The sequence below is a fragment of the Lepidochelys olivacea genome, assembly GCF_965140295.1.
Source record: "Lepidochelys olivacea isolate rLepOli2 genome assembly, chromosome: 13".
NCBI lineage: Eukaryota > Metazoa > Chordata > Testudines > Cheloniidae > Lepidochelys > Lepidochelys olivacea.
Window position 1 is genome coordinate 514,891 of NC_140423.1, and position 18,693 is coordinate 533,583.

At 55.6% G+C, this 18,693-nt stretch overlaps 1 protein-coding gene across 4 annotated transcripts in view; it reads left to right on the forward strand.

The window, feature by feature from the left end:
• The window catches only part of CDH22 (cadherin 22), a 181,034-nt gene that overhangs the window by 97,667 nt on the left and 64,674 nt on the right, over window positions 1-18,693 (forward strand). For 3 of the 4 annotated variants that reach the window (XM_084645984.1, XM_084645987.1, XM_084645986.1), the window contains one exon: window positions 3,669-3,788. The exons of the other annotated variant lie outside the window; for it this stretch is intronic. In XM_084645984.1, coding sequence (XP_084502110.1) covers window positions 3,669-3,788 — 120 coding nt within the window. The remainder of the gene's footprint in view (window positions 1-3,668; window positions 3,789-18,693) is intronic. 4 annotated transcript variants of the gene reach the window in all.

Genomic DNA, 18,693 nt, shown 5'->3' on the forward strand with positions numbered 1-18,693 from the left:
ATGGTGTGATTAGAAAGCTTGTGATCTACTAAGTGAGTTCATCCTATTTGTTTGCATGTATTATTTCTATATCTGGAGTTAGGAGAATAAGATATAAACTTGTATCACTGATGTAAACATATTAAGTGGAGGCTGTGACGTTATTGACGTGAACTGTGACCATATAGATCATTGTTGCAGCTGGGGTCCTATGGTTGCACCAGGTCTTGTACAGAGGAGGTCAAGTGGGGTGTCTATGGAAAGACTGTAGTTTGCTGGTTATGATTATGCTGTCTGATTATGCTGTCACAGAGGCCATTAAGGGTGCTCCAGAAACAATTAGTTGTAAATGGCCTTAGTTACTTGAAAGCCTTCCTGTGTACGTGTGGGCCAGCCCACGGGGAATGGAGGCTAGGGGTCTTACAGTGACATGTGACCATGTCACCTGATGCTGGAATCCATCTTAAATCTGGTACTTTTCCATTTAGAAGGAGCAGTGGGGACCCAGGGAGACAAAAGATTCCTGCCTTGTGCCAAAGCTATAAAAGGGGTGGAGCAGGACAAAGGAGGCAGCCAGTCATGAGAAAATCCCTGCTTTCCACCGGAGATGTCTGCTGGAACTAACAAGGATTGTACCAGGGGAAAGGATTGGGACCAGACTAGGAAAGGAGGATTTTCCTAGTCTGTGAAAGAAGCTTATTGGAACATCTCTGAGAGTGAGATTTACCTGTAATCAGTCCCTTAATGTATTAGGCTTAGACTTGCGTGTTTTTGCTTTATTTGGCTTGGTCACTTACTTTGTTCTGTCTGTTATTACTTGGAACCACTTAAATCCTACTTTTTATACTTAATAAAATCACTTTTGTTTATTAGTAAATCCAGAGTAAGTGATTAATACCTGGGAGAGCAAACAACTGTGCATATCTCTATATCAATGTTATAGAGGGTGAACAATTTACTAATTTACCCTGTATAAGCTTTATACAGAGTAAAACGGATTTATTTGGGGTTTGGATCCCGTTGGAAACTGGGTGTCAGGGTGCTGGAGAAGTGCTGAGCAGTGTTTTGATAAAGTCTGCAGCTTTGGGGACGTAGCCTAGACCCTGAGTCTGTGTTGCAGCAGGCTGGCGTGTCTGGCTCAACAAGGCAGAGTTCTGGAGTCCCAAGCTGGCAGGGAAAAGGGTCTCAGAGGTAATTTCAGCACATCAGGTGACAGTCCCAAGGGGATCCCTGTGACTGAACCCGTCACAATGTCTGTGATCAGTTCATATTTTTTCCCCATCCTGGTCTGGGCTCCAGTCCGCCTGTGGGAGTAGGGGGTTAGCACTGTAGCACTGGTCTGGTCCAGCGTGGAAGCGCCTTGGTTTCTGTGTGGGTGTATGTTGATCCCCGCGTTCTCTGCTGTAGATATGCTGGGTGGCCTCGTGCAGCCATAGCAGGATGCTGTATCAAGTATTGCCTTCCCCCAAGGGTTTCTTCAGGCAGGAGGAACATCTCCTTCCCTCCCTCTCTGTGCTCGCCTCCATCGCCCTCCCACCCTTCCCTCCCTGGCACCCGGTTCTCACGTCCTGGGGTCCTGCTTTTGTCAAATTGAACATGATGTCAAATTAGAGCCATCACAGGGACAGTCAGAGTGAAGCACCCTGGTTAATGAGACAGCGCTGGAAATCAATAACGTAATTGCAACCATTTGATGGACTTTTATCCAATTTACACTTCTCCGGCCCTGCTACGTGTGGTGCATGAGGACGCCACTGACGTGTCTGGATCGGAGAGAGGCGGGGAGCCGGCGGGATGGCAGTTCTGTCCCCCCCGCATGTCTCTGTGCTAAAGCATGCTGCCTGCTGTGGAAGATGCTGGAGCAGCAGCCCTAGGGTCTGAAGCCCCTACTTAGCCCCAGGACACAGCCCAGGCAGCAGCCATGTTCTCCTCACCTTTGCTCTGGGGGACCCCCTTAGGCTGAGGGAGGGGCCCAGCCTCCATGACCCCTTCGATCCTGGCAGTATTGCCAAGAAGGGGGCAGTTGGGATGGTGATGCCTGTTCCCCTAGAAACCAGGGGGAGACCCACACAGAACAGTCACCCCATCTGGGAAGAGCATCCAGCAGCTCCCACCTTCTGCTGGGCTTAGCCCAGGGGCCTAGTGGTGAAAGGTACTGCATCCCATTACCAGTCTCAGAGCCCTCCCACAGCCCAGCCCCTCTCAGCCTTACACAGGCAGAGGAGAGCATTGCCTAGGATCAGAGATTGCAAGGCCAGAGGGGACCTCCTGCAGACACAGCCCCTGCCTGCCTCAGGTTCCCTCCTTTGAAGTCCCCAGAAATAGTCAGAAGTACCTTCCAAGTATAAATATAGCCACTAAGGGGTCACCCGTGCATATAAATCATAACAAAAGTCTCAACTATAGCCCAGAATTCCCTTGGCACCGTCCAAACAGCACATGCAACATGCAGCCCTGGTGTCTCTCTGTAGGCCACGGCTCTCCTGTCCTTCTGCCAGGACAGCCACCCCAGCCCTGCGAGCAAGAGTGGCATCCTGCTCTCCCTAGTGGAATCCCCACTCTGCTGGCAGCTCATCTGAACCAGGGGAGCATCCCTCACTCCCCCGCCCCCCTCAGGGTTGTTCTAGGTCCAACTCTCTCACCCTGGAGACGTCAGCAGGTCAGCTCTGCTGCTCCCCTGCCTTTGGCCCTTTCTGGCCCTTGGCTTTGACTCTGGCTTAGAGCCAGCAGGCATCTCTCTCTGATGCTCCTTCTCCACCCTGGGTGTCTGGTTTACGGACAGCAGTCAGCAAACCCTTCTTGCTGTTCTCCTCCTTCAGTTCGGTCTCCCCCAGGTCCCTGACAGTCTCTGCCAGTTCCTGACTCCCAGTCTGGCAGCTCTCTCCCTGTCTCTGCTTTGCCCTGGTCCTTTATAGCCCCCAGGTGCTGCCCCACCCTCCTAATTGGCCAAATAGGAACACTGTCCTGGCACAGGGGCCCTGGGATAACGGGCCGCGGAGCGGTCCTGAGTTAATTCCTGTGTGAACTAGAGCAGATTTCTTAGAAACACATCCAGTCTGGATTTAAAAATAGTCAGTGATGGGAGAATCCACCAGGACTTTTGAGAAGTTGTTCCAATGGTTAATTACCTTCATTTTAAGTATTTATGCCTCATTTCCAGTTCAAATTTGTCTAGAGTCAACTTCCAGCCTCTGGATCATGTTAGGCCTTTGTCTGCTAGAGGGAGACCCTCCCGCCTCTTATCAAATTTTTGTTCCCCAGTTAGGTCCTTATAGGCTGTAATCAAGTCATCCAGTAACCTTCTCTTTGATCAGCAAAACAGATTGAGCTCCTTGAGTCTCTCACTATGAGACAGGTTTTCTAATCCTTTATCATTCTCATGGCTCTTCTCTGCACCCTCTCCAGTTTATCAGCAGCCTTTAGTCGTGGACACCAGAACGGGGCACAATCTGCCAAAGGCTCCTAGAGAAAGGCATAGCCAGCCATCTCCCTTGTAACCTGTCCTACTGGGGGTGGGGGTTATCATCCCAGCATAGGTTCTCTGCTCCTAGTCCTTGGCTGTATCAGCCTCTGTGCTCTGTTACCAACCCGTGCCCGGTCAGCCCCAGGGGAACGCAGGCTTGAAGGTCTGAGGCCCAGCTGGTTCAGGCTTGTTTTTGTTGTTGTTTCTGCCCTGTCCTGTTGTGCAGGCACGTCCGTGATGAAGGTGATGGCATCAGATGCCGATGACCCCACGTACGGCAGCAGTGCCAGGGTGGTGTACAGTGTACTGGAAGGGGAGCAGCACTTCACAGTGGACAGTAAAACAGGTGAGTGCCCATCTGCTAGGCGGGGAGGAAGAGACCGTCATGCCAGTCATCAGGCCGCTGTCAGCAGTTCTGACACGAGCTTGGAATATTGGAGCCAGGATGAAGGGTAGAGGCTGCCTATCAAGACAAGCATTTGTACCCGCTCACCTCCTCGCTATCAGAGCAAGTGAGGCCGAGTGAACCACTGAGCTGGAGAGAGCCACGTGCCACCCTGTAACAGGTCCACGTTGTTCAGGGCAGACTGCGGTTGTCTTTCTGGCTTGTACTCGCTGGCGGCAGGAGCAGCGTCTGTGCACTGTATCCCGGGCAGTAATGCACCCTTAGGTGCCAAAAAATCTCAGTGTGCGAGGTTTAAATCCTACCAGAGGGGCTTTACCAACGGCTGCGTTGCTGTCACCCTGGCTTTGATTAAAGGTAACACTTTAAATTAAGGATCAGTTTACAAATGTTCTATTAATATTTAACGAGTGAACAGTGGAAGCTGCTCCATTTCTTAACTTAGAATAAAGCCTGTTATAAAACGCACCTGTAATAAACCCCTAGCAGGGGGTGCTGTGACAAGCTGGTATAAAGTGCGTTGTCCCCAGGAGCTAATGGGGTGTGTATTGGCATCTCCTCCTGATGGTGGAAGTCCCATTAGTGTTAATGGTCATGGAGGAGGGGCGAGGCTTCATTGGCAATAGCAGATTTTAAGGTACAAACCCTGTAATCAAGTGCCGGGAATCCAGCAAATGATAATAGAAGGCTAGTGCCCTGGGCAGCTGCAGTTCATACACTAAAAAGTTTCAGAGTAACAGCCGTGTTAGTCTGTATTCGCAAAAAGAACAGGAGGACTTGTGGCACCTTAGAGACTAACCCATTTATTTGAGCATGAGCTTTCGTGAGCTACAGCTCACTTCATACACTGTGGCTTGTTATCGTTCCTACAGTACACGATAGCGAAGAACCCCTTTTTGCTTTGACCTGCTTCTCTGCTGTTTGTTGCTCTCATGCACCCACTGGAGCCAACACGCTGGCACACCCCACAAACGAACACGCTCACACATGTTGTTCAGATTCCCTGTCTCTTCCTTGTTGCTCGTCACAAGTGGCTCTTCCTCTCCCCCCGTGTGAGAATGTCTCGTGAGGGTATTTGGAGATATCCGAGCCAGTGTGCACGTGGGCGGGTTTGGCCTGCCCATTCAGGTACGGGATGTAAAAAGTGCATGGTGGTTTCTGGGTGTGCTTGGTGTTCCTGCCCATTTCCAGCTGAAGCATTCAGCAGCTGATCAGACTGAGAGCACCGCGGGGCAGAGAATGGGTCTTGTTGTGGGTATGGCTGCACTGAAGCTGGGAGAAGTATGGTAATTCCCAGCCCGGGTGGATGCACAAGCCCTAGCTCTGAGTGGGAAAGAGCAGTGTGGCCACAGTGGCTGGGGTCTCCAACGGGATTGCGCTTGGGCCGCCAGCTGGAGCCACGGCAGCCACCCTCCCATTGTTAGCAGGTGTCCGTCTATCTGACCTGGAAATTATACCTCCCAGCTGCAGTGTAGATGTGCCCTGTGTGCGTGGTTGTCCCCAGCACACTGTGTCCTGACACTACGAATAATACCACTTCCTGGGCATTACTTGCTAACCAAGCTGAATGCTGCATCACCAGTGTGCAAGGATATTAGCGACCTGCTGCCTTCTGAAGTCTGTTCTGGGAACAAGCGGCAACAGCCAACGCTGAGGGCAAGGGCATTGTGGAGCATGGTATACACCTGGTTCCTGCTGAGTTCCCAGAATGTCCCCCTGGTTTCCACTGGAATGCAGGGCTTGTGGAATGGTGAGTAAGGGAGGGAGCTCTGTGCCACACCTGAGAGCAGGCCCTGGTTTCTGTGCTGTTAGCTGGAGGTAGACAGAGCGTAATTGATGTTTAGAACGCCACTCAGTTTTACAAGAACAACCCACCACTTGTGTCTTGTAGGAGCCAAATTTCATCCACACGTTGAAACTAAGCCTGCAAGTTTTGTGTGCTTGGACCAGGTCTCCACCCTGCATGGGCAAGGACTGTAAGGCCAGTTAAAAAGGCACAGAGCTGGTGTTCTGCATGCACAAAACTTGCAGGTGCCATTTCCACTGACAGCTTTGAAAACATCCCATTTTGGTAGTGGCTGAAGTGGTGACTCTGTAGAGCGAGTGAAGCTTTCTAGGAGGCTTTGGGTGATAAGACATGAACATGAGTCTGAGCAATTAGCGTATAAAGAGCCAGGCCCATTGGCCATTCCATCTGGGTTCTGAGAGTGGCTTTCTGGTGCAGCGTCAGGGGTGTCTTTTCTCCTCGTCACGGCCACTGCACGTCTCTGCCAGCTCAGTGACCCGGGATGTTGTGCTGTGCTGGGTGGTGAATAGCCAGGGGACCTAGTAATAGCAAGGCACAATGGAGCAGGAGCAGCACAAGGAAACACTGTTTAACAGCACGTCTGTACAGCACTAGCCCTGCCTAGAATCGCTTCCCTAGCAGGTGCTCAGGGAGCCTTTTATTCTGTTGTAGCTGTTTGTAAACAGTAATTTCAGCCATTGGCAGTGAGGTTTTAGCACCTTCTGTCGCTGAGGCCCAGGCTCTGGGTTCTTGTCATTCTTAGTGCCAGGAGGGAACATTTCCCTGCAAACGGAGAGGGGATGGGGAGCTGCAGGCTGGCCATAGAGTGAGAGGAACAGGCTGAGGAATGAAAGGGCTGGTTCCAGGGATGAACCCGGGCTCTGTCTAGCTGGACACAAAAAGAAAAGGAGTACTTGAGGCACCTTAGAGATTAAATTTGTTAGTCTCTAAGGTGCCACAAGTCCTCCTTTTCTTTTTGCGGATACAGACTAACACGGCTGCTACTCTGAAATCTGGACACAGAGGCCAGTGCAGATTGGTCTTTCCCTATCCCAGCTTCATGCACCCTGCCCCCACCTGACAGCAGTACAGACACCCCAACGAGTGTTTTCCTGCTGCTGGGGGACAAGGGTGGGGAGGTAATATCTTTGATTGGACAACTTTTGTTGGTGAGAGAGACACCCAGTAATGCTGCATGGAACTCTTCTGCAGGTCTGGGACAGGGACTCCAGCATCACAGCTAAACACAAGGGGGAAACAGATTGTTTAGCATAAGTAGTTAACACACATTTCCAGGGACCATTCAGAGTGAAGTTGCCTGTTAAAACCCTTCCAGTCAGAGGGGAAAGGAAGGGGGTGGTGGTGTTAGTGGGTTATATATTGTTGTAATAGCCATAAATCCAGTGTCAATGTTCAGTCCGGGATTTTTAGTGGCTAGCTAAGTTATGAATTTAAGCTCCCAGGCTCCCTGCGTCATGCAGGTATCCTTTGAGGACAGGGACTGAGAGGTCAGATAGTGATCCCTTTGCAAGAAGTGTTCCCCCACAGGTGATAGGGTGTTTCTGTCTTGTCATTTTCCTGTGAGAGTTAATTCGAGTGCGCAGTGGCTGGTTTCACTGGCATGGTGGTCGTAGGGGCGTTCAGTGCACTGGATGAGGAATATCAGATGTTGTGATCAGCATGTGTGGGACCCATGGGTCCCCAAGGTGTGTTGTGGGGGGTTGATCATTGTAGCCGTGGAGATGTGTGTAGGTTTTGCATCTGTTGATCTAGCTGGCTCTGCAATGATCAACACTCCCCACAATCCACCTTTCAAGACCCATAGGTCTACACATGCCGATTACAACATGTGGTGTACCTCGTGAAGTGGGGGAAAGATAAAAGCCAGCAAGATAGGACCTCACCCACCTTGTCTCTCTAATCATAGAATCATAGACGATTAGGGTTCAAAGAGACCTCAGGAGGTCATCTAGTCCAACCCCCTGCTCAAAGCAGGACCAACCCCAACTAAATCATCCCAGCCAAGGCTTTGTCCAGCCAGGCCTTAAAAACCTCTAAGGATGGAGATTTCACCACCTCCCTAGTCAGTTGGTTTCAAACTGCGGGTCATGATCCAGTACTGGGTCGCGGAATATAAGGCACTGGGTCGTGGTGGCTCTGGTCAGCACCACCGACCAGGCTGTTAAAAGTCCCGCCGACAGTGCTGCCTGGCTAAGGCAGGCTAGTTCCTACCTGTTCTGATACTGTGCTGCTCCCCGGAAGCGTCCAGCAGCGGGTCCGGCTCCTAGGCAGCACCTGGCTCCTAGGCAGCACCTAGCTCCATGGGGCTCCGCGCGTTGCCCCCACCCCAACCACTGACTCTGCACTCCCATTGGCCAGTTTCTGGCCAATGGGTGCTGGGTGTGTGTGTCTGCAGGTGAGAACCACATGGAACCTCTTGAGCGCCTCTGCCTAAGAGCTGGACCTGCTGCTGGCTGCTTCCAGGGCGCAGCACGATACGCAGTGCCAGGACAGGCAGGAAGCCTGCCTTAGCGCTCCCACTGCGCTGCTGACTGGGAGCTGCCTGAGTTAAGACTGCGCCCCAATCCCCTGCTCCAACCCTAAGCCCACCCCCAAACCCGGAGCCCCTTCCTGCACCCCAAACCCCTCATCCCCGGCCCCACTCCAGAGCCTGCACCCCCAGCCCAGAGCCCTGACCCCTTCCACACCCCAACTCCCTGTCCCAGCCCAGAGCCCCCTCCTACATGCTGAACCCCTCATTCCTGGCCCCACCCCGCAGCCCTCACCTCCGCACCCCAACTCTCTGCCCCAGCCCTGAGCCCCTCCCACACCCCAAAACCCTCATCCCCAGCTCCACTGGGTCGTGGGCCTCAACAATTTTCTTTAACTTGATGTCATGGAGTCCCTGGGCGATGGTCTGGAACTGCTCCCCATGAAGCCAGTCAGGACTCTGGGGCAGTCACCTTTCTGTGAGCAGCCTGTCTTCAGGACACACAGCTCACACAGCTTCCACCTTCCTGGGTCTGACCTCGGAGCATTCAGCATCCTCTGCCCCTCCGTGCGCTTCCCACAGCGAGTCCGCCCAGGCGGGGCTCCTGGGGAAGCCAGAGGGTCCTGCCCCCAAACTCCGCAGTCAGACGTGACTCTCAGCCAGCCAGTAAAACAGAGGTTTATTAGACGACAGGAACACGGTCTAACACAGAGCTTGCAGGTGCAGAGAACAGGACCCCTCAGCTGGGTCCATTTTAGGGGGGCAGCGAGCCAGACTACCCGTCTGCCCTTCACTCCAAGTCCCAGCCAGCCCCAAACTGAAACTCCCTCCAGCCCCCACTCCTCTGGGCTTTGTCCCTTTCCTGGGCCAGGAGGTCACCTGATTCCTTTGATCTTCAACCCTTTAGCTCTCATCTTGCAGGGGGGAAGGGCCCAGGCCATCAGTTCCCAGGAAACAGGGTGTCGGCCATTCTCTGTGTCTAGACCCCTGCACACACCTACCCTCTAGGGCTCTGCAAGGATCATACACGCTTACCCCACCACCTAGAGACTTAAGAACTGCATAGGGGAAACTTAGGCACCTCCACACTATTCAGAGGAAACATTAAGAACAGTCCCACTTTGTCACACTTGAGTCGCCAGAAAAAAAGTTTGAAATCCACTGCCCTAGATAACCGATTCCAGTGCTTCACCATCCTCCTAGTGAAATAGTTTTTCCTAATATCCAACCTAGACCTCCCCCGCTGCAACTTGTGACCATTACTCCTCGTTCTCTCATCTGCTACCACTGAGAACAGTCTAGATCCACCCTCTTTAGAACCCCCTTTCAGCTAGTTGAAAGCAGCCATCAAATCCCTCCTCATTCTTCTCTTCCGCAGACTTTGTCTTTGTCTACACTACACAGCTTTTAGGGACACAGCCGTCGCAAGAAGTCAGGCAGTGTAAATGCTGTTTTTCGGCACTTTTGCGGACAAAATACTTCCACCCCCTACTCCTGCCGACAAGGAGCAGTTTACACTGACACTTGTTTTGTCTGTCTCTGAACCATACGGATGCAAACCAGTCACAGGATTTGTGCCCCTTGGGATGGGGAGACCGCTAAACAGAGCTCCTTTTGAATTCCTCTTGGGACCCTGTGCTGGCAGCGCATCTGAGTGTGCGCATAAATGTGTCAGGTGCGTGTTTGGCTGCACTCACGGGGTTGCATTGACCTACGTGGGGACTCTCTCTATCAGCCCCAAACAGCCCCTGCTGTCTCGGGATTATCCGCCTGAGCCCTGGGCAGGGACGGGCAGCTTTGAACTGGGACGATCCCATGTCCCCAGGCGTGAGCTGCTTCCAAGGAGATTCCTCTGTTTTGTGTTTCTGTGATTCTCTCTCCTTTAAGACACACTGGGCCTTTAAGGAAGGTCAGTTGGTTTGGGACAAATTGTGTGTTTGGTGTGCGGAGAGTGAGGGCCTATTTACTCGTGTAAAGTGGAAATTAGTATTTGATGTCAAGAGAGATTTGGGATTTAGCTTCATTTTGTGCTGTCATAGGCTGCCCCTCCCTTTCCCACCCCACCCTAGTCCACTGCCCTCCCCCGGGACTAAGTCCTCTGGGCCTGTCTGTTACAGCTTGGCTGCTAGATGGCCTCTTGGGGCACAGGCTCCTAAGCAGCTGGCAGGAAGAGTGGCCATTTCCTGGCTGCAGTAAATCCACACCATGCATAGCTCTCCCTTCTGAATCGCCTTATCCCTTCATCGGCAGCAGCAGCCATCCTGTGTCCCGGCAGCTCCCACTGCTCTGAGTGCCATCCTGCATCCCCACGGCCCCCGCTGCGTGCTCAGGTCGGTGTAACTTATGTCGTTTGGGGGTGGCTTATTCACACCCCTGAGCGATATAAGTTGCACAGGTAGAAGTGGTAGTTTGAACAAGTCCTTAGTGGCACCTTGCCCAGGTTCCCTGAGCCTGTCCCGTTCGCCCCCCTACCCCACAGGTCTCCTGAGCCAAGGGTTGGGGGATGGGTCCAAGCCTGATGAACTAGTGAAATGTAGGTGATCCTGGGCCCTGTGTAGAGAGACTGGCATGTCTGTGTGTGCACACGTCCCTGTGCCCTGCTGGCCACCGGCCCCACATATCTCCCACACGCTATTTTGTCCCCTGCTCCTGCCTCCTCTCTGCTCCTTGTCACTGTTTCTCACCTGCCCTCTGGATACGTTACAGTGATTTTTATCTCTTTGGGGGTGGGGGAATATCCAGCAACATGGACAGGAAATGAAACTACCGAGTCTCTCTCAGCAATTGCATCATTTTCCTTCCCTAGATAAAGATTCTGCTCTCCAGGTATTTTCCATCATTTGAAGACGTGTTTTGTCTTGTTGCTATTAACCCTTGAAAGTCTGACCCTGAAGTGTATTTCCTCCATCAGCTGTGCACACGGCTGTGTCATTGTAGGGCTGCTCCTGAGCCCTGGGCTGCCCTCGCTGCTGTGTTACTGTAGGGCTGCTCCCGAGCCCTGGGCTGCCCTCGCTGCTGTGTCATTGTAGGGCTGCTCCCGAGCCCTGGGCTGCCCTCGCTGCTGTGTTACTGTAGGGCTGCTCCCGAGCCCTGGGCTGCCCTCGCTGCTGTGTTACTGTAGGGCTGCTCCCGAGCCCTGGGCTGCCCTCGCTGCTGTGTTACTGTAGGGCTGCTCCCGAGCCCTGGGCTGCCCTCGCTGCTGTGTTACTGTAGGGCTGTTCCCGAGCCCTGGGCTGCCCTCGCTGCTGTGTCATTGTAGGGCTGCTCCCGAGCCCTGGGCTGCCCTCGCTGCTGTGTCATTGTAGGGCTGCTCCCGAGCCCTGGGCTGCCCTCGCTGCTGTGTTACTGTAGGGCTGCTCCCGAGCCCTGGGCTGCCCTCGCTGCTGTGTTACTGTAGGGCTGCTCCCAAGCCCTGGGCTGCCCTCGCTGCTGTGTCATTGTAGGGCTGCTCCCGAGCCCTGGGCTGCCCTCGCTGCTGTGTCATTGTAGGGCTGCTCCCGAGCCCTGGGCTGCCCTCGCTGCTGTGTCATTGTAGGGCTGCTCCCGAGCCCTGGGCTGCCCTCGCTGCTGTGTCATTGTAGGGCTGCTCCCGAGCCCTGGGCTGCCCTCGCTGCTGTGTTACTGTAGGGCTGCTCCCGAGCCCTGGGCTGCCCTCGCTGCTGTGTTACTGTAGGGCTGCTCCCGAGCCCTGGGCTGCCCTCGCTGCTGTGTTACTGTAGGGCTGCTCCCGAGCCCTGGGCTGCCCTCGCTGCTGTGTTACTGTAGGGCTGCTCCCAAGCCCTGGGCTGCCCTCGCTGCTGTGTTACTGTAGGGCTGCTCCTGAGCCCTGGGCTGCCCTCGCTGCTGTGTTACTGTAGGGCTGCTCCCAAGCCCTGGGCTGCCCTCGCTGCTGTGTTACTGTAGGGCTGCTCCCGAGCCCTGGGCTGCCCTCGCTGCTGTGTCATTGTAGGGCTGCTCCCGAGCCCTGGGCTGCCCTCGCTGCTGTCTCATTGTAGGGCTGCTCCCGAGCCCTGGGCTGCCCTCGCTGCTGTCTCATTGTAGGGCTGCTCCCGAGCCCTGGGCTGCCCTCGCTGCTGTCTCATTGTAGGGCTGCTCCCGAGCCCTGGGCTGCCCTCGCTGCTGTCTCATTGTAGGGCTGCTCCCGAGCCCTGGGCTGCCCTCGCTGCTGTCTCATTGTAGGGCTGCTCCCGAGCCCTGGGCTGCCCTCGCTGCTGTGTCATTGTAGGGCTGCTCCCAAGCCCTGGGCTGCCCTCGCTGCTGTGTTACTGTAGGGCTGCTCCCGAGCCCTGGGCTGCCCTCGCTGCTGTGTTACTGTAGGGCTGCTCCCGAGCCCTGGGCTGCCCTCGCTGCTGTGTCATTGTAGGGCTGCTCCCGAGCCCTGGGCTGCCCTCGCTGCTGTGTTACTGTAGGGCTGCTCCCGAGCCCTGGGCTGCCCTCGCTGCTGTGTTACTGTAGGGCTGCTCCCGAGCCCTGGGCTGCCCTCGCTGCTGTGTCATTGTAGGGCTGCTCCCGAGCCCTGGGCTGCCCTCGCTGCTGTGTCATTGTAGGGCTGCTCCCGAGCCCTGGGCTGCCCTCGCTGCTGTGTCATTGTAGGGCTGCTCCCGAGCCCTGGGCTGCCCTCGCTGCTGTGTCATTGTAGGGCTGCTCCCGAGCCCTGGGCTGCCCTCGCTGCTGTGTTACTGTAGGGCTGCTCCCGAGCCCTGGGCTGCCCTCGCTGCTGTGTTACTGTAGGGCTGCTCCCGAGCCCTGGGCTGCCCTCGCTGCTGTGTTACTGTAGGGCTGCTCCCGAGCCCTGGGCTGCCCTCGCTGCTGTGTCATTGTAGGGCTGCTCCCGAGCCCTGGGCTGCCCTCGCTGCTGTGTTACTGTAGGGCTGCTCCCGAGCCCTGGGCTGCCCTCGCTGCTGTGTTACTGTAGGGCTGCTCCCGAGCCCTGGGCTGCCCTCGCTGCTGTGTCATTGTAGGGCTGCTCCCGAGCCCTGGGCTGCCCTCGCTGCTGTGTTACTGTAGGGCTGCTCCCGAGCCCTGGGCTGCCCTCGCTGCTGTGTCATTGTAGGGCTGCTCCCGAGCCCTGGGCTGCCCTCGCTGCTGTGTTACTGTAGGGCTGCTCCCGAGCCCTGGGCTGCCCTCGCTGCTGTCTCATTGTAGGGCTGCTCCCGAGCCCTGGGCTGCCCTCGCTGCTGTCTCATTGTAGGGCTGCTCCCGAGCCCTGGGCTGCCCTCGCTGCTGTGTTACTGTAGGGCTGCTCCCGAGCCCTGGGCTGCCCTCGCTGCTGTGTCATTGTAGGGCTGCTCCCGAGCCCTGGGCTGCCCTCGCTGCTGTGTCATTGTAGGGCTGCTCCCGAGCCCTGGGCTGCCCTCGCTGCTGTGTCATTGTAGGGCTGCTCCCGAGCCCTGGGCTGCCCTCGCTGCTGTCTCATTGTAGGGCTGCTCCCGAGCCCTGGGCTGCCCTCGCTGCTGTCTCATTGTAGGGCTGCTCCCGAGCCCTGGGCTGCCCTCGCTGCTGTGTTACTGTAGGGCTGCTTCAGTTCTGCTGGATTTACTCCCCCTGAGCCCTAGATAGCCCAGACCCGTGGAGTTTCAGGGCCCACCTCCTTCCCCAGGCTTTGGCTAGGGGGGAGTGGTGGGCTGGGCTAGGAGGGGGAGTTGGAGCAAGGCTTGGATTTGATATAACCTCTGGCTGATTATTTCCTTGTTTCCTGGCTTGGAGTTGGCGGATGAGTGTGGCTTCACCATTATGTGCCTGAAGTTTGAATTGCGGCCGTGTGCCCACAGCCTGGGAGCACAGGCCCTTCATCCTGGTTGCTCATTGAAACAGATAAAGGACCCACAGCAGAGGCCACTGGATGCACCAGGGCAACCTGCCCCTCCTCAGTGGTGGTCTTTGCATCTTGGCTCCTGCGCTCAAAGGGCGTAGGAAGAGCAGGACAGGAAAGGCCCCCTTGGCAAAGTCTCAGTGACCTCCCTTGGAGCAGGCCTTGGCCGAGGGCACAAAAAAGTGCAGCCGGGCCCTGGCCTGGCCGTTCTTGAGCTGGGGCGGGTGAGTGTGACCCCCCCCATGCAGAGGGCAGAATGAGTCGCTGGAAGGCAGAGTTCAGAATGCAGGTGTGTCAGGGGAGCGCAGGGCTTGTGTCAGTGAGGAGTGTGAGGGAGAGGGAGTGACCTGCTGGGAGTGGATTCTGGGGAAACCTGTCAGGGCTGAGGGGGGAGTAGCCCCGCGGGGGTGCCCTGCTAGGGTGTTGGAACCCCACGTGAAGAGAAAAGCCACCCTGTCAAGGCGGTTGCATTTTCCAAGCGTTATTCCTGAGCATGGGATGTTGCTGCGAGCCAGTCCGTCGGCCTCAGCTGGGGGCGGAGTAGGACACTGTCACTGTGATCAAAGGAGATCCCAGGGCCAGCCATGTCGCTGTCAGAGCTGGGAGAGGCCAGAATCAGGCGAGCAGCAGGCTGCCTCACCTCTCTTCTCTCAGGCTCCTGCCTGTGGTGAGGCTGGGTTCCAGGGCAATGCTGTGTCACTGGGAGTTCCCGCCCCAGCCACGGCAGCCCCGCACACTGGCTCTGAGTGTGTAAAAATGGCACCTCAGCTTTGCAACACGACGGGTCAGCCCCGCTGCCGAGTGGCATCACCGGGAGAGAACCATGCCGCTTGCTCAGTAACCCCAGCCTGTCTCCACTGAGGCGCAGCCTGCATGTGGGGAGCAGGCAGGCACCATGCTCACCCAGTGCCCACCAGGCATGGGGCAGCAGCGGGGAGGTGCTGATGGACTGGGAGGCTCGGGAAGCAGTGATGAGTGCTGAAGGGCTGAGGATGGATGGCTCTGATGCTCCCACACAATGCATCAGGCTTGGGACACAGAAATCTGACGGCGCCTCATGCCTTCCCAGAAGGGGACATAATGAAAGCTGGCAAATAACGTGGCATTTCCATGTCCTGCACAGGCAGGTATGTGCACCTGGAAGGGACCTGCCCATCAAAGTCTGTTCAGGTGAGTTTGGCAGCCCCCTGGACCAGCTTGCTAAAACCCTGGCCGAGTCACTGGGGTGGGTCCTGCCCACGCTCTCCTCTCTGGCAGGGCATTGTGGTGGGTGTGGGGTGGTCTGTCTTGTTTCCTTGGGGTAGGAGCCCCAGGATGTGGACTCGTAGCCCCCTGAGCTGGAAGCATCGAGAGCGAGTAACCTGCAGGGTGTTTGGATTTCTGGGAGGCATTTACCCAGCTGAGAACTTGTCCTGCTTTGGTTTTATCGCCCAAAGAGTGTCTGCCATTGAGCCAGTTTGATGGCGTTTGTGTGACTATGTAAGTGTCCCGTAGCGTTGTAATTATTCTCTGTGATTAATCTGGCTCCTGCTGGAAAGCCATGCACAGCAGGCACTGGAGGGTATGTCGTTACATGGCTGCATTATACAGCTATAATAGACACTGACAAAAACTGAAAAGACACAGCTGGATGTAAGGGGGTTCTTGTCAGAGAGTGGCGTGGCTGGAAGTCTTTGGGCAGGACAGATTGTCTTGCTGTTCTCCTTGTTTGGGAAAGCAGCAGATCTGTGGGCCTGGGGAGGAAGCTGCTGGGGCCAGCCCCATGCAGCTGAACCCTGGCTGCTGGTTTTATCCTTTCCTTTATATCCTTGGCTGTGCTGTGTCTAGTCCCCAGGAAGGTGGGTTCCTCAGGATGGGGCTGGGGGAGGGGGACCATGTTAGGTCCTTCTACCAAGCCTCAGCAGAATGGAATCAGAAGTAGGAGCTTCCCACTCTCTCTGAGAGGGACCGGTCCTTTCCCAGTTGTGAGACATGTGTGTGTTAATGACCCTCTGTACTTCCCCAGCACCATTCAGCTGAGGCTCTCAGAGCACTTTACGGGCTGGAATAAAGTCTCACTCCCCCATGTGGCCATGGGGGAGCTGGTGAGTAGCAGGTGGGTTTGTCTCAAGCCACAGCTAAGTGGGACCATGACCCCAAAAAAATCAAACCCAGACCTGAAACTTCTCAGAGATTCATAGAATTTAAGGCTAGAAAGACCATTCTGATCATCCCGTCTGACTTCTGGAACCACACAGGCCACAGACCCTCGCCCAGGGATTCCTGCAGCCAGCCCGTAGCTTCTGACTGAGCTAAAGCAGATCTTAGAAAGAAACATTCTGGAGGTTCATGGAAATGGGTGAATTGGGCCAGAAGTAGCAGCACTAGCATTCCACAGGATGGGGTCTGCACAGGCCCACCAAAGCCACAGAATGGTCCTGCACCAGCCTGGAGAGCTGGGATGCACTGACAAGTCATATCCCTGGCCAGCACAGCCCTGGGCCTTTTGGGGTTTACTTTCTACTAGGATGTAGTTGGTCCCATGGGGATATCGTGGGGTGCAGCTGGACCGGGTATTGCGCTGTGTGGGGGCATTGGGGTGTGTGGCTGGGCCAGGTACCGCACTGTTTAGGGGTGTCGGGGGTGCGGCTGGGCTGGGTAATGTGCTGTGTGGGGGCATCATGGGGTGTGGCAGGGTACTGATGTGATGCTCCCATCCCATGCGGTATGGAGTTGTTGTGGGGTGTGGCTGGGCCGGGTACTGTGCTGCAAGGGGGCGCCGTGGGATGCGGCTGGGTCAGGTACTGAGCTGTGTGGGGGCATTGGGGGGCACGACTGGGCCAGGTACCGCACTACAAGGGGACATTGGGGGGTGTGGCTGGGTTGGGTACCATGCTGTGTGGGGGCATCGGGGGTGCGGCTGGGTCGGGTACTGAGCTGTGTGGGGCATTGGGGGGCACAGTTGGGCCAGGTACTGCGCTGCAAGGGGGCGTCGGGGGGTGTGGCTGGGTCGGGTACCGTGCTGTGTGGGAGCGTCGGGGGGTGTGGCTGGGACGGGTACCGCGCTGAAGGGGCTGTCGTGGGGTGCGGCTGAGCCAAGTACTGTGCTGTGTGGGGACCTTGGAGGGTGCGGCTGGACCGGGTACCGCGCTGCAAGGGGGCATCGTGGCATGTTTCATTAAGTGGCTCAGTTAAACCATTACAACTATGCTGAATGCAGGAGCTTTTCTGTCTCATCGCAATTCAGCGCTATTGTGCTGACAAGAATCGTTTTCATTATAAAACACTTCATACCCCTTTAATTAACAGAATTGCTGAAATGTGAATGCAATGGTGCTTCCCCAGAAATAACAGTTTAATATTCAGAGCCGGATGACTGGGTCTGACTGTAAATGCTGCCAACCAGCCTGCTCGCCCCACAGCTCCCAGGGATCAGCCTGCTATGTAGCTTAGTCCCATGGGGCCAAGGGCTCACCGAGAGGGGTCCCTCCCACTAGGGCCTTGTTTCTTCCAGTGCTCTTTAAAAATGCAAACCCCAAACCTCCCTGAGGGGGCGTGACAAGATGTGGGGAAGAGCATCAGCTAAAGGTCTCCACCCTCCTGCATCCACGCCCTCTGGCAGTGGGAATGGCAGCAGCCAATACAGACTGCATTGGCAGCGTCTCTCACAGGGAAACAATTCTATCCAAACAGACACAAAGCAAGAAAGGGAGTCTGCAGCCATGGGGCTGACACGGGGAGCTGTCCAGGGAGTCATGGGGAGAGACTGAGCCCCTTGGGTGTAGCGGTGGCAGAAATCTGAATTTATCTGCAATGCAGAGGGCGCCACATCCAGTTCACCTGGAGCTATTCCCAGTCCTCTGTAGAAAGGTCTTTCTGGAACTGACCTCAGCGCCCTGTCCTCCACCCCACCCCGTGCAGCTGCCAGGAGGCATGGACCCCAGGGAAGGGAAGGAGCATACAGAGCGGTCCATGAGTCACTTTTTAGTGCACAGGAAAGCAGGTGCTGGATTGATGGGAGTGCGTGGGAACCTGCTTGAGGTAAGGTAGGCGAAATGGATCCTCCCTTTGATTCATCGGACCGAAGGCAGCGAAAGTGCTGCTTGGAGAGTCCGGGGTAATTACAGAACCGAAATGACAGAGTCCAGGGGGAGGTGGGATGGGTGAAATTGTGCCTGTCCACGAGAGTGAGGGAGCTGCAGGGATCGGAGACAATGGTGATGTCTTCGTAATAAATCCTAATGATGATAATCACTGGAATAATTGCTAGTTTCAGAAAGCATCGCCAGCTCCTTTAGTGCCTGCAAATGTCATCAGAGAGAGAGAGAGAGAAATGTCTGTTCCTCGCTGTTCAGTGGCTCCTCCTGGCTTCCTTCAACTTGAGGTTCTGAGTATTGTCCTGGAACATTTCTGGCTCCCCAGGACTCTGCTTCTTTGCTCCCATGGGCTCCCCACCTCTCAAGTCTGGCCTCTGGGGAGAGGTGAACAAGGGCATGTGAGGGGCTGGAGCCCAGTGCCTGTTCAGGAGTGGACCGTGTGAGCAGGTCAGGGCCAGACAGGGAACAGACAGGGCTAAATAGCCTGGTCCCCTGCAGGTCTCTCACTGCAGGCTCCTGAGTAAGGGCAAGTCTACACTTAAAACACTGCTGCGCCACTATAGTGAGGACATTCCTGCACCTCCTACCAGGAGAAGCCCTCCTGCCGACACAGCACTGTTTACACTGGTGGGGGGCTAGGTCGGTATAACTGCATTGCTCAGGGCTGTGGATTTTTCACACCC